We start from the raw sequence: 13796 nt of genomic DNA, 5'->3' as shown, positions 1-13796 counted from the left end.
CACACACACACACACACACACAGTCCATTTGCACTGTAAGCAGTTAATGAGTCTTCATAAGCAAGAAGAGCTGATTGAGCTGCAAATAAAAGCTCTTGAGCCTTTTGACAGTATATTGTCATTATCTCAACTAGGCCATATGCCATGGTAACGAATCGATTCACCGGGAAAGCATTCCTTACTGGTTTGCAGTTGTCAGACAACTGTTTGTGTCCTTTCTATTCTCATATTCTCATTCATGGAGATCACTGTGGCTGTCTGTCTGTCTGGATTGATCAAAATAATGTTTCTTCTACATTCTCTAATTGTGACTTCTTGTAAAATAAATTTATGTAATAATAACAACATATTGATGACATTGGTGCATGTATGCATGCATTCCTCTGGGAGATAGTAAAACATCCATTGTCGTATTATAGTTCTGGACAACCTTTTTATATCAGAGGTATTTTAAAATGTAATTTTGGTAGGTATATTGCTACTTTAACCTAACCTCTTAAACCTTTCCAAAAATGTCCAATCTACAAGTTTACAACATCGTGTGAAATTATTGGATAATGTTCCCCTAGCCTAGAATTTGAGATGCTGAGGTTCAAATGGTAAATGTTTTCCCACCAGGTGGCAGTAAAGGGTTAATAGCTATAGCACAAGGAGGAGTTTCTCAGTGACGGAAATCTACTGAAACGAAAGTAAACTGTGAAAAGTTTGTTGGCCAGCGTGACAGGGACAAACACACTCTGGAATAGAAAACCAAAACCTTTCAACAGAACGTTTCATACAACTCTGACAACCTAAACACAGGTGAGTACTAAAGATACTGATCCATTATTCATAGAATAATGTTAAAATGTATCATGTAGACATGATCTTGCCCTATTTTCAAATAAATTCCCCAGTCCAATCATATAAGATTCAGAATGAGTCAATGACCCATGATCAGAGAGTCACAGATCTGACCGCAGATCTCTGCCTATAGCATTTGCAAGTAACACTAGATTTGTTTTAATGTTGTTGAATCTAGAGTTGCAACACCAGTTATTGACAGCCAATTCAACCAAACAAAGGTCCTATCTGATTGTATTATGTTAAACTCACCAACATTGCTAGCCCCATATGTGCCCTCTCCCTACGCTCATTCTGTAGCTCCGAGATGAGGTCACACACAGGGCCCCTCCCACCCGTTCAGAAACGGCGCATGTTTCCACAATTCCACGATTCTTACCTTTTTCTAAACGCCACTTCACGCGTGAAGTGGCGTGAAGGGTTTACACTAATTCAACGTCAACAACGCCAAAATCCAACTTTAAACGGTTACGAGCGTTACAGCGGTTGGTTTAGTCAGCCGCTTCCATGTTTATCAAGGGATTCGTGCGTGTGCGCGTGCATGTCGAGTGAACTGAAGTCAGTTGGACAGTTTTCGACCAGGGGAGGCCAGGGGAGGCGCCGGGGAGGCGCTAAAGCTTTTCAACTTCCTTGAAAAACATGCTAAACAACCGCTAGACGCTCGTGTAACCGTTTAAAGTTGGATTTTCTTTGGCGTTGTTGACGTTGAATTAGTGTAAACCCTTCACGCCACTTCACGCGTGAAGTGGCGTTTAGAAAAGGGTAAGAATCGTGGAATTGTGGAAACATGCGCCGTTTCTGAACGGGGTGGGAGGGGCCCTGTGTGTGACCTCATCTCGGAGCTACAGAATGAGCGTAGGGAGAGGGCACATATGGGGCTACAACATTGCAGGCTTGCAGCTGTAGGCCTACAGAAAGCTTGAATTATCTTCTATGTGCAAAGTTTTTGTTTAATAAAAATCCACCGTAGACAATGAACTACTTTCTGTCAAGAAATTCCATGCACGTGATAATTTGCGCTTGTTTTCAACCTCCTGTAGTCAAACATTGTGCAACACGTGGGTCGCGATCCCCCGGGAGGTCGCCACTCGCCAATTTATTTTGGTGGGGTCCCCCCCCCCCAAAAAAATAATGGCTGGATAATGGAAATTGAGAGTTTACAAAGCACATATGACTGCTACAATAACCTTATAATAGAGACAATACACCATAAATAAATACTGAAACCAGATATAATCATTAGGGAGGTGTATGCATATGTACTATGTGTACCATGTAAACTCTTCATTTCCATTTTCCAGCCATTCAGTTGTAAAAAAAAATAATAATTTGGGGACCCCCAAAATAATTTGGGGACCCCCAAAATAATTTGGGGACCCCCCCGAGGGGTTGCGACCCACGGGTTGAGAACCCCTGACATAGTGCATGCATACACTTTCCTTAATGATTATATCTGGTTTCATATTCGTATTTATTTATGATGTATTTTCGCTATTATTAAGGTTATTGTAGCAGTCAATTTGTATTGGGGGTGGGGCGGGGTTCGCGAGACATGGCCAAAGCATTTCCGGGGGTCCCCAGCCAAAAAACGTTGAGAACCCCTGGTGTTAGCAAAATGTTTGAAAACAAATTGAAGGCTAAAAGGGGAAGTGGCCTTTTATAGGGCCACCCCATGAGGCAATTTGAAACATTTGGGGTTGAGGTTATTCCTTGGCCTACTGGGAGTGTGTCAGCAAAGTTTCACACCGATCTGTCCAGTGGTGCCACAGATTAGCTGCTCAGAGAAACACAGACACACACAGCAAAACATAATTTCCAGCACACTAAACAATTATTTTTTCAAATTTATTTTCAGTGTGTAGAAATGGCGTCTGCCAGCTGTCTCCTGTCTGAAGAGCAGTTCCTGTGTTCTATCTGTCTGGATGTGTTCACTGACCCAATCACCACTCCATGTGGACACAACTACTGCAAAACCTGCATCACACATTACTGGGACACTAAGGATGTGTGTCATTGTCCACTATGTAACAAAACCTTCTGTAATAGACCAGAATCCTCTGTTAATAAAGTTCTCGCAGAGATGGCTGATCAGTTCAAGAAGTCAAAGCAGCTGAGACAAACTTCCAGCACAAACCCAGAACCTGCTGAACCAGATGATGTCTCCTGTGACGTCTGTATTGAGACCAAACTCAAAGCCTTGAAGTCCTGCTTGGTGTGTCTGACCTCCTACTGTGAGGCTCACCTGGAGCCTCATCACAGAGTCTTAAGGTTAAAACGACACAAACTCATTGACCCTGTGAAGAACCTGGAAGACATTCTGTGTAAGAAACATGACAGACCTCTGGAGCTGTTCTGTAAGACTGACCTCATGTGTGTTTGTCAGTTCTGCAGTGAGTCAGACCACAAGTTACATCAGATTGTATCTCTGAAAGAGGCATATGAAGGAAAGAAGACTGAACTGGGAAAGACAGAGGCCGAAGTTCAGCAGATGATCCAGGAGAGACAACGGAAGATTCAGGAGGTCCAACACTCAGTAGAGCTCAGTAATAAAGATGCAGACAGAGAGATAGCAGACAGTGTGCAGGTCTTCACTGCTCTGATCAGCTGTATTGAGAGAAGCCAGGCTGAGCTCATTGATGTGATCGAAGAGAAGCAGAAAACAACAGAGAAACAGGCTGAAGGCTTCATCAAAGAGCTGAAACAGGAAATCACCCAGTTAGAGAAGAGAAGCTCTGACCTGAAGCAGCTCTCACACACTGAAGACCACCTCCACCTCCTCCAGAACCTCACATCCATCAACACCCCTCCACCCACCAAGGACTGGACAAAGGTCAATGTCCTTCAGTCTTCATATGTGGGGACTGTGAGGACAGCTGTGGCTCAGCTGAAGAAGACACTAGGTCACGAAATTAAGAATCTTTGTGATGCTGAGCTAAGGATGATCCAGCGATATGCAGTGGATGTAACTCTGGACCCTGATACAGCACATCCCAAACTCATCCTGTCTGAGGATGGAAAACAAGTGAGTCATGGAACATTAAAGAAGAATGTCCCAAATAACAAAGAGAGATTCTCTCATTGTGTCAATGTCTTGGGAAAACAAAGCTTCTCCTCCGGGAGGTTTTACTATGAGATTCAGGTTAAAGGGAAGACTGCCTGGGATGTAGGAGTGGCCAAAGAGTCCATCGATAGGAAGGGAGCGATCACACTGATCCCGAACAATGGTTACTGGACTATAACATTGAGGAATGGAAAAGAGTACATGGCTTCTGATGACCCTGCTGTCCTCCTCCCTGTAACAGAGGATGTCCAGAAAGTGGGAGTGTTTGTGGATTATGAGGAGGGTCTGGTGTCCTTTTATGATGTGGAGGCCAGAGTTCACATCTACTCTTTCACTGGCTGCGCCTTCACTGACAAACTCTATCCATACTTCAATCCCATGCTTAATGATAATGGTAAAAACTCTACTCCTCTGATCATCTCTCCTGTCAATTTTACAGATTAGACTAATCCTCAACTTGACATGAAAAGGTTAGTTTTCATTTACCCATTTAGACCGGAACCCCCGGCCTATACATAACTATAACTTTCAATCCAGGAACCCCTTTTGAGGTTGTTGTTGTTGCTACAGTATAGCAACATAATTTATTTTGCAATTTTTGAATAAATATTAGTTTTTTCAGAAAACTTAGGTCAGGATTTAGAAAGTGTTTTTATAATCGGTCTAAATGGGTTAAGAAACAAATGTGTGTATAGAAGGGTTCATTTACAGGTTTATTGTCCTATTGTCTTATTCGGCTGCAACGTGCATCGTATTGAAGTTAATGGGGAGGATTTCAGTGTAATATGTATTGATTTGGGGGGTTTCTAAGTGTGTGTGTACGGAATTGCAGTTTTCCAATCTGTGTTATTTCACCGGGTTGGATCTGACCACACAGCACATCACACCCTCACGTCCTTGATGATACAGTTTGAAGACCACTGGTCAGATGGTCTCGAGATACTGTATGCGGCAGATTTCAATATTGCTCAATAAAGATGTGGCACATTTCAAATGAAACCACCGACTTTCAACCTAAATTCCATTGTTCTTATATGAGATCAATTGTGTGTGTATAGTCCTATGTCGCTGACATTGCAAAATGATGAAGAAATTCAAAGAACAAATTTAAAGGGGAATTAATATGACTGAATGAGTGTCAGTGTAGAGTGGAAACTATTAAATGAGATGTGACTGACAGCCATAGTAAAATACACACAGTTTCACTTGCAAACCCACAATTTGTATAATTGTCTGCAACTGAAGTCCAGCGGTTGTACTGAAAAGGGACATCTTAGCAGGATACAACACACAGCACTGGCCCACCCGCATACTGTCAGATTTAATTTAATTCAAGCTATTAACACGTTATTCTCATTCTCCCTCTCTCTCGTCTCCATCCCCACACACTCCAGTAAAGCAGAAATATCACAAGTGAAAACATATTGATGGACAAGTGTGAAAGCTGTCCCTCCAAACGGGTCACGGCAGGGTCCCCAGAGATGATAATATTATCTGTTATAACAGTCTCTCTCTCTTTACCTTGGCCAAGCCCATCTGTTTTATATTACAGCGTACAGGCCTCAGTGTAATCTTTATTGAATCAAATTCAGAATCAGTAACAGCTGTATGTTGTGTTTATAGACTTTATAGTCCTTTGGCACACATATTGACTTTGACAGCAGCCAATCTAGGCAGATATTCCATTGACATTGGGCTGTCTGCACGCGCTCATCTTATCACTATAGTTCATCCCTTCTTGTTGCCAATGTTTTTTCTTTGTCAAAAATATGATAATATACAGTATAGTACATACACTTAACCACATGCCCTCTACACAGAGATGCATAGGTTTGTTTTAAATGCATCCATGTGCACAAATCTTGGGGAAACCGATGCAGTGTATGCTATACTAGCCAGCTCCTGTACGTAACTGTGGATCAGTTGTGAGATAAGATCATTTATCAGATTTATTTGTTATTGTGTTTTTGTATCCCTTTTTCCAAATAAATGCTGTGATATTTAGCACATGTTTTGTCGGTCATTCATATTGAAAACCCATCTCCTGTTATGTCGTGACAATAAGCAAAGCGTGCCGTTGTTCTTGATGGTACAAAAAGGAGATTCATGCAGAGGTCCTGAGAGCAGTGGAATGTGGGTAAGAATGAAAGAGGTGCAAGAGGGATGAGAAATTGAGAGAAAGAGGCAAAAAGTGAAAGATTTGGGAAGAGAGCTGGTGGTGGGATGATGGAAATTGGCGGTCTAGAACAGTATTATAATGTATCATGAGTAGTCCCTTAGGACAAAGCTCAGTTTCACTGCAACACATTGTTGCAAGGTAAAGGCATTCCTCTAACTGTAGAACACATTCTAGAGAGATGCAAACCACCCTCCACACGCACATTTCTTCTTAATTCCTCAATTTGTATCTTGATCTTCTATTGCAGCCTTCACTGTTCAATGGCTACAACATTGATTTGATAATTTTGTCATTCCACAGTGTGACTGTAGCATCCCCCTTCTGGGGCTGAATTGTACTTCCTTAAGTGTTTTCTATCACTTCAATATTACCCCTTTTGTCTATTTATTTATCCTTTTCCGTTCCCTCTCCATTTTCAGTATGCATACCGTAACCATATCCCAAGTGGGACTTTGTGTAACATGATAACAGGTAACTGAGCTCCACATGTCCTCTAGAGCCCTGCCAGCCATATTGAACCAATAGCAGGGAATATTACCTTTACAAAGTATGACAAGAAGGAGCAAAGTGCTTTCCCCTTAAATCTCCCCCTAAGCCTTTTCGTGCAACACCCCAAATGAAGGATTGACTAAATTGGAGTGAAGTCAAGCCACCGACTGCCAGGGGCAGATTAGCACCCTCTTACTCGGGCAAATGTGCGTGTCACTCCTGAGTATAAACACACGTGCATGCACACACACACACACACACACACACACACAAAGTTATGGTGGAATGTTGAGGTCATGCTTGGTTCCCTGATTGGATTCAAAAGCAAAAGAGGAGCGGTGAGGCTCCAGAGGTATACACTAAGTAACACCCGTAAATGAAAGCCATTTACTGGGCCGCCCAAGGGTCTGGAAAAAGACGAGCTATCAACCCAGATGAACAGAGAGAATTAGTTGCAAACAGAAGCCAAATCACACTTTAGGTGAGAGAGGAAGAGAGGAGAAAAGTCCAGATATAGAGACACAGACAGAATGACAGAAAACTGGGGGGGAAAGCATAAAAGGGAAGATTAATGGGAGAAACTGAAGACCAAAATGTGCCATTGTGGGATATATATGTAATGGTCAGTCCAATAGCCCAGATTTAAGAGACAGTCTACCCAGACCAGCTGTTAAAATGAAAATCTTCAAATATATTCCTCCTCACGTCCCTCGTCAGGTCCAACACAGGGAGACCTGTGAGGAAGGCTCAGTGTCGTGCCACGAGTCCTCAATAGCGCCAGACGGGCCCGATAAATTATGGACTTCACTTGGCGCAATCAATGTGAATCATCCCAGAGAGGTTACATAGTCTCTACTGTGTATCATGATCCTCTTCAAGGATGGTGGATACCTCAGATATAATGATCAGATCATTAGTTATACGACCACGGTTGGGAAGTACGGGGTAGGTCAGACCGCTGTTATTTTTCTCCGCAACATTCTAATGTTAATGTATGCTCCGTCATACGACGGTGTCGCGCGCCAGAAATTGGGTTGTCTGCTACGGCAGTACTTTTCTCTCAGCGCGCCAGAAATATGCAATCTACAAGCTCGCAACATGTAAAACACCTAATTTCATCACACGTCGTCGTCATACATGTATGACTAATATATAAAGGCTTAAAACGGTTTTGTCCGGTCGCAAATCTTTGGTCAAGTCTCAATAGTCTTAACAGAATACATGCACTGCACTATAATGCCATAAAGTAAACACATTCTCTAATCATACAACTCTAATCATTTACAATTACAAATACAAATGTTATCTATGTTGGCACATCTAATGTGCCAGTTAAATTATTGTTTCTAATCAAAATGTGAGAAGGTCAGAAAGGCACACATGCATGTTGATACTTTGCTTAAAATCAAAAGATGGCAATCTTCATTGACGCTTTATTAAAGAACGTTGAGTTAAAACTATTGACAGTAAACAACACTGTGTTGTTCCAAGTGGACACTGCCTGGTTTTATGAGGTACACTAAATTTAAAACATTTAAAACATACAGTATATTTAAGAAATTAAAATTAAGTATTATTTTACTTATTAGAGGTTAGTAGTAACTAATCTGTAATGGACTACATTCCACTGATTGTGACCCATTACTGTACCCCTTACTAGCTGTATCACTTACTGAACTATTATCTTTGGCTGTTTGTGAAGGGTAATTATGGGTCATGTCATTATGGAAGGCAGATATGATACTTGACATGTTATGAGTATTTTCTATTAAATTCTGACCACAGTGAAATTGTGTGAGGTCAGACAGAGGCAATGCCTCTCCAGCCCTAAGAAAGAACTGGAATGTGTGCAGTTCGCTAAAACTCTGTTTTATTATCTCAAGCGACTGCTCAAATAATCTCCTACTTACTGTATTCCCTTGAAGAAATACAGTAAGCATTCAATTAAAACCATGCTAGTCTCATTATAAATATCTTTTACAAATCTTTTGAAGTGTGCACAGCTAAATCTATTTGATTTAACTTGTGTACAAGTACAAAGTGTACAAATTCAGTACCTATGTACGTTAGACCAGAGGTTCTCGAGGATGAATATCCTTCGGGACAATAAAGATTATTATTATTATTATTAAGTAGTGTCCAGGGATCCACAGAGTTCCTTGAGGAGGTTCCAAATTGACCCTTACGGGTCTCGGGGTCGCTGGAATTAAAATATTTGAATGTTCTAGACGGACATCAACACAGTAGCTTTATTAGTTTCTGACCTGTGACCCCAGTGACTGAGGAAGGCTTTCCTTCAACTCTCCCCTTGACCGCCTGGACTGTGATCTGGTACTCAGTTCCTGGATGCAGACCTGCAGGGGAGAAAACACACACACACGAAAACACACACACACACGAGAACACACACACACACACACACACACACACACGAAAACACACACACACACACACACACACACACACACACACACGAAAACACACACACAGTCAGTCACACACACACACACACACGAAAACACACACACAGTCAGTCACACACACACACACACACACACAAATTACAGTAGATGAGATTATATGATAGGCTACTGTGATTAGACGACAGTATTCAGCTGACTTGAAATTCACCTTGAGTTCCTATTGCAGTGTTGTGTGTACGTGCTTGTGTGTGCTTGTGCGTGCGTGCGTGCGTGCGTGCGCGCATGCGTGCGTGACTGTGTGTGCGTGCAGATTGGCTTAAAAACTCTGCCTGAAGACCAAAAGCCTATTTATCTCTGTGGCCAAAAGGGGATTCCATCTAAGCTTGTGGTTTTAAGATGTTTGGCTGTGACCCGGGTTTGACATAAAATGTATGTTACATAAAAGTGTGTATGCGTGCGTGTGCGTGTGCGTGTGTGCGTGCGTGCGTGTGTGTGTGCATGCATGGTGTCTGTCCCATGACGACCTACCCACGATGGTGTGTCTGGTGCGCGCCTCCTGGCTCATCCGGACATCCTGCTCCTCTTCCTGCCCGGCCGGGTCCACGTGGGTCAGTTTGAAGTGGTCCACGGTCGCAGACGGGTTCTTCCAGGCCACCTGGATGGAGTCCTCCGTCTGACCCACCACCTTGATGTCATCGATGGCCTCTGCATGCATGGGAGACCGCAAGAAACACTCCAGAGTGAGAGGAAGGAAGGCACTGGAGCAGTTTAAGCCCTTTTAATTCACAGGGTGCAAGTAAAAGGTGACTGTCACATCTGACATCTGTCACATCTGACATCTGTCACATCTTTGTCAGGTCACTCCAGTGTGACTGTGAGTGGTAACGTTCAGAGCTACAATGCATTAAAAAATAATGTTTTGTGAATAAAACGTATGTATTTTTCTTTAATGGTTGTCTATTGGATTTTGACGGAAGCATTCATTGCATACATATCCACGACATATACAGTAACATATTTGCCTCAGTATATTTGCCTCAGTAATACAGTATTAAACATGCCATTTTTTTCTCCCCAAATGAAAATCGTAAAGGACAAGAGTCTTACAAGACAAAAGTGAAATAAGATATAAGAAAAAAAAAAACAATAACAATACACAAAAACAACAACCTTAGTGGTTGTAGTTGGTCTTCCTGTATGCTGTGGTAAGAAAACAGAATATTGTTTTTTATGCGAGAGTAGAATGTTCTAAATCACTGGTTCTCAATGTCGGGTGCAGGGACTCCCATGGGTCCTTGAGGAGGTTCCGGGGATCCCCAGCTACATATTTATACAGTAGGAACCAAATGGACCCTTACGGGTCTGTAACTCTGAGACTGTACAAATGCAATCAAATGGACCTGTGGTCCATTTGGTTCCATTGAGGCGACAGAATGGAGCTCTAGTGTTGTGTGTTTTATACCACATGCTGTCCTGAGTTGACAGGGTTGGGAAGATTATTTTCAAAATATGTTCAATATTACTGATTAACATCTTTATTTAATTCAAGTAAACTCTGTAATGTAATAATCAGGTTATATTACTTTGATTAGTTCAAAGTAGTATAACCACATGTTGCATTATATCATTTGATTATGTTTTGAATAATGCATGGTCATAATGCATCCCTAAAACAAGACAATGACCTGTCCTAGAAAGTACTTGTGTATATTGTAGTTATTTACTCTCACAAATAGTGTCTTTAACTCAAAGTACTTTTTTTCTCCAATATAGCATCAATGAAGGTTGTCATGTTTTGAATTGAAGTAAATCAAAATGAATACAGAAGGCATTATTCTCTAAGGAAAAAAACGTTTTCTAAGTTACCAACCAGCCTTGAAGTCTTTCCTGCCTGCATGTGCTTCCCTGATCTTTGCACTCAAGTCAAGACGCAAAAATGTATAAGGCCTAGAGCATGGAAATATTATTGTTATATATTTGAGGTAATACAGTTAGTAAGTGAATGTTTAGAGCACTCACTAGTGAAAATAAAACACATTATAGAGCATAGCATTATAGTGCATATTGTGGTGGATTTCTTTGGACTGGAGAGGCATAATTGCCTCTATCTGACCTCATCCAATTTCACAGTGGTCAGAACTTAATAGAAAGGATTCATACTATGTCAAGTATCATATCTGCCTTCCATATGACACAACCTAGTATTAACCTTCACAAACAGCCAAAGAAAATAGTAAGTGATATAGCTAGCAAGGGCTGGGAAGGTTACGTTTAAAATGTATTGCATTACAGATTACTTATTACTCTCTTAAAATTGTAAAATAAATTCATGTTTTAAATTTGGATATTGCATTGATGCAAAAATTGTTGCCAGGCAGTTGGATTCAATATCCCGTCAATCCTGTGAAAGTGAGTGCTATCCTCCACCTTTTGGTGTTCATTAGTATTTTTGGGGGGCTTGGACTAATCATGCAAATATATATAAATTATATATTCATTATTAGAGTTACATTTGTTTTGTCACAATGGTAGTTATTTTGTCACTGTTGTTACATAATCCCTTATTTCCCAACCCTGGCTGTACAGTACCTGTAATCGCTGCAATTTTAAGTGTAAAAGTATCATGAAGAGAAGACAGTAGTAACCCATTACTCGAGAATGACTTTAGAACATTACAAATGCCGATATGAATACTAGCCCTTACTTCAAAATAGGTCCATGTACACGATGTAGGCTACATAACAATGCCAAGACAGAAAGATACATTGTCCAAACAAAACAAAAGAAACTGTACACACAGCTGGGAGTTTTTCTTTTGCTTTACTGCCAGCTGTGCTTTTCTTTTCGGGAAGAAGAAGAATACATAACCCATTTGAATCAGATGATTGTTTAAAGTTGAAAGGCCTGTAGGCAGAGGAGAGACTGTCTCATGCTGTTAGCTCCTCACACAGCTAAATGTCAGATGATGCCACATGTGTTCTCGTGCCAGCGGAGGAATGCCATGCTCTGTGTGGTTTGCCATGGCTAACCATAACCATACCACAGTCTCTTTCCCTTTTTTCTGTATCTCATTTTCTCTCCCTCTGTCTCCTTCCGTCCCTCTCCTCCTTTCTCTCCCGTTTTTACTCTCTCTCTCTCTCTCTCCACATCTGTGAACGCCTGCAGCATCCATTAAATGTGTCTGTGTGGAGTCATTGCCTCGTAATTACAGACTAATGTAATTACCCTTAAATGTAATGGTAAATAAACTTGAGCTTAATGAAACATTTAGAAATGACAGCCTTCAGCTTAATTGTTCATTGCCTTGTGAACTGGCAGGAGATTTAGAGGGAAGGGTAAATGGAAAAACATGTTTATCCCATGGGGGACATTTACATTGAAAGTGATCATGTATTAGTGAAGCTAATTGTTCATCCAGAGGCACAAGCAATAATATTTACTTTGAGGAAACTCCTGAACTTTGGACTTCGTTCAATTGAATGCCATCTCAATTTTATTTCTTCCAACCACTGGAAAATGTTCACATGTGCAAACAACAACAAATTGAGCAATGATGGAAGCAGCTGACATGAATACAGGTGACAAAGTATTCCTACTACAATATACTACCGGTATAAGTTTGAGTATGCAATTTTGTAGTGCAGCCATGATTTCTACAGCCATTTGAAACAAAAACACTTGCCTCTCTATTGCAAAGTGTGGACACACACACACACACACACCTGCCTATTTGTTCCCCCGTGCCTTTCTTAGGAGAAAGCTGCTTAATCCACAAATTCCCCACATTTTAAACTCACATATAGCTGCCTCTCATCCCTTCCCCCAAAGATTCAGGTAGGCTCACAACAACCATCCACATCACAGCTTACTTTCATCCTAAAATGTGACAGTTTAAGCCAAAGAAAATCTCCTTTTAAATCCACCAAGTCACACCTACGCTCTTTCAAATGTTTAACCTTCAACTGGTCACATCTACCGTTGCTCCTGTTTTAAGACCAGACCAACGGAGCACACCTGCTAATGTACTTATGAAACCACAGCCACATTTACAGTAAGTCCACCAGCTGTACTGTTCTCATTGTGCTCATTCCTCTTGAACTGCACTTCTCTCAAGAAACGTGCCTGTTTAAAGTGCAGACACACACACATTCACACACACACACACACACACACACACACACATTAAAGTGCAGACACACACACATTCTAAAAGCCACACGGTCCAAAACACATCTACAGCCTCCAGCTTGTAATTGCTTCTGTCGTCGAGTGTAGATTTGGCTTCAATTCTCTGCTAGTAGTTTTGATCTGTCCAAAGTTTGGTTTTCCATCCAAGAATGTCCATTAACAGTGTAATCCATGCTTGAATAAAGGATTTTTATAATATCTACCTCTGATGCTTTATAATTTATTTATTTTGTACTGTATCCAATAGCATGCGACTTACATTACAGGTGAGGTGGACATGAGTCCTTGTTTTGTTTTTCTTATTAATTACTTTCCCATCATCCTTGAAGAGCACCTGATTTGTTATTTCAACAGTACCAAAATATGTTGGTTTTTCTTTTACCCAATGTAGCACTCCCTATTTTTTCTTCAATGTCCAGTACTTTGTTTAACCACACGAACCCTAAGAATCCCTATTCTGGGCATGCCATAGTGCGCAAACGTTTGGTCAAAATAGGCGAGTGTCGGCCGAAAACAGCAGATCTACATCGCCAATTTTCAGCAAAGGCATTTGGTGCAGAGTGGGAAAAGACAGGACCAAGTATAGACCCCTAGGGGACCCCGGTCAACAATG

The 13796-nt window shown here is 41.2% G+C and overlaps 2 protein-coding genes across 6 annotated transcripts in view; one reads left to right on the top strand and one right to left on the bottom strand.

Moving 5' to 3' along the window:
• tnn (tenascin N) overlaps positions 1 to 13796 on the bottom strand; it is a 57773-nt gene that overhangs the window by 26206 nt on the left and 17771 nt on the right. For all 5 annotated transcript variants that reach the window (XM_079529161.1, XM_079529162.1, XM_079529163.1 and 2 more), the window contains exons 7-8: positions 9524 to 9700; positions 8837 to 8926 (exon numbers count right to left, since the gene is read on the bottom strand). In XM_079529161.1, coding sequence (XP_079385287.1) covers positions 8837 to 8926; positions 9524 to 9700 — 267 coding nt within the window. The remainder of the gene's footprint in view (positions 1 to 8836; positions 8927 to 9523; positions 9701 to 13796) is intronic.
• Positions 678 to 5821, top strand: LOC306942967 (E3 ubiquitin-protein ligase TRIM21-like). Its single transcript, XM_079529167.1, has 2 exons — positions 678 to 801; positions 2699 to 5821. The coding sequence occupies exon 2, from the start codon at positions 2708 to 2710 to the stop codon at positions 4346 to 4348; it is 1641 nt and encodes a 546-aa protein (XP_079385293.1). The 5' UTR covers positions 678 to 801; positions 2699 to 2707; the 3' UTR covers positions 4349 to 5821.

Source organism: Electrona antarctica (assembly GCF_951216825.1).
Source record: "Electrona antarctica genome assembly, chromosome: 19".
In the NCBI taxonomy this organism is placed as follows: domain Eukaryota; kingdom Metazoa; phylum Chordata; class Actinopteri; order Myctophiformes; family Myctophidae; genus Electrona; species Electrona antarctica.
The sequence above is the reverse complement of the archived record's forward strand: the minus strand, read 5'-3'. Positions and strand labels throughout refer to the sequence as shown.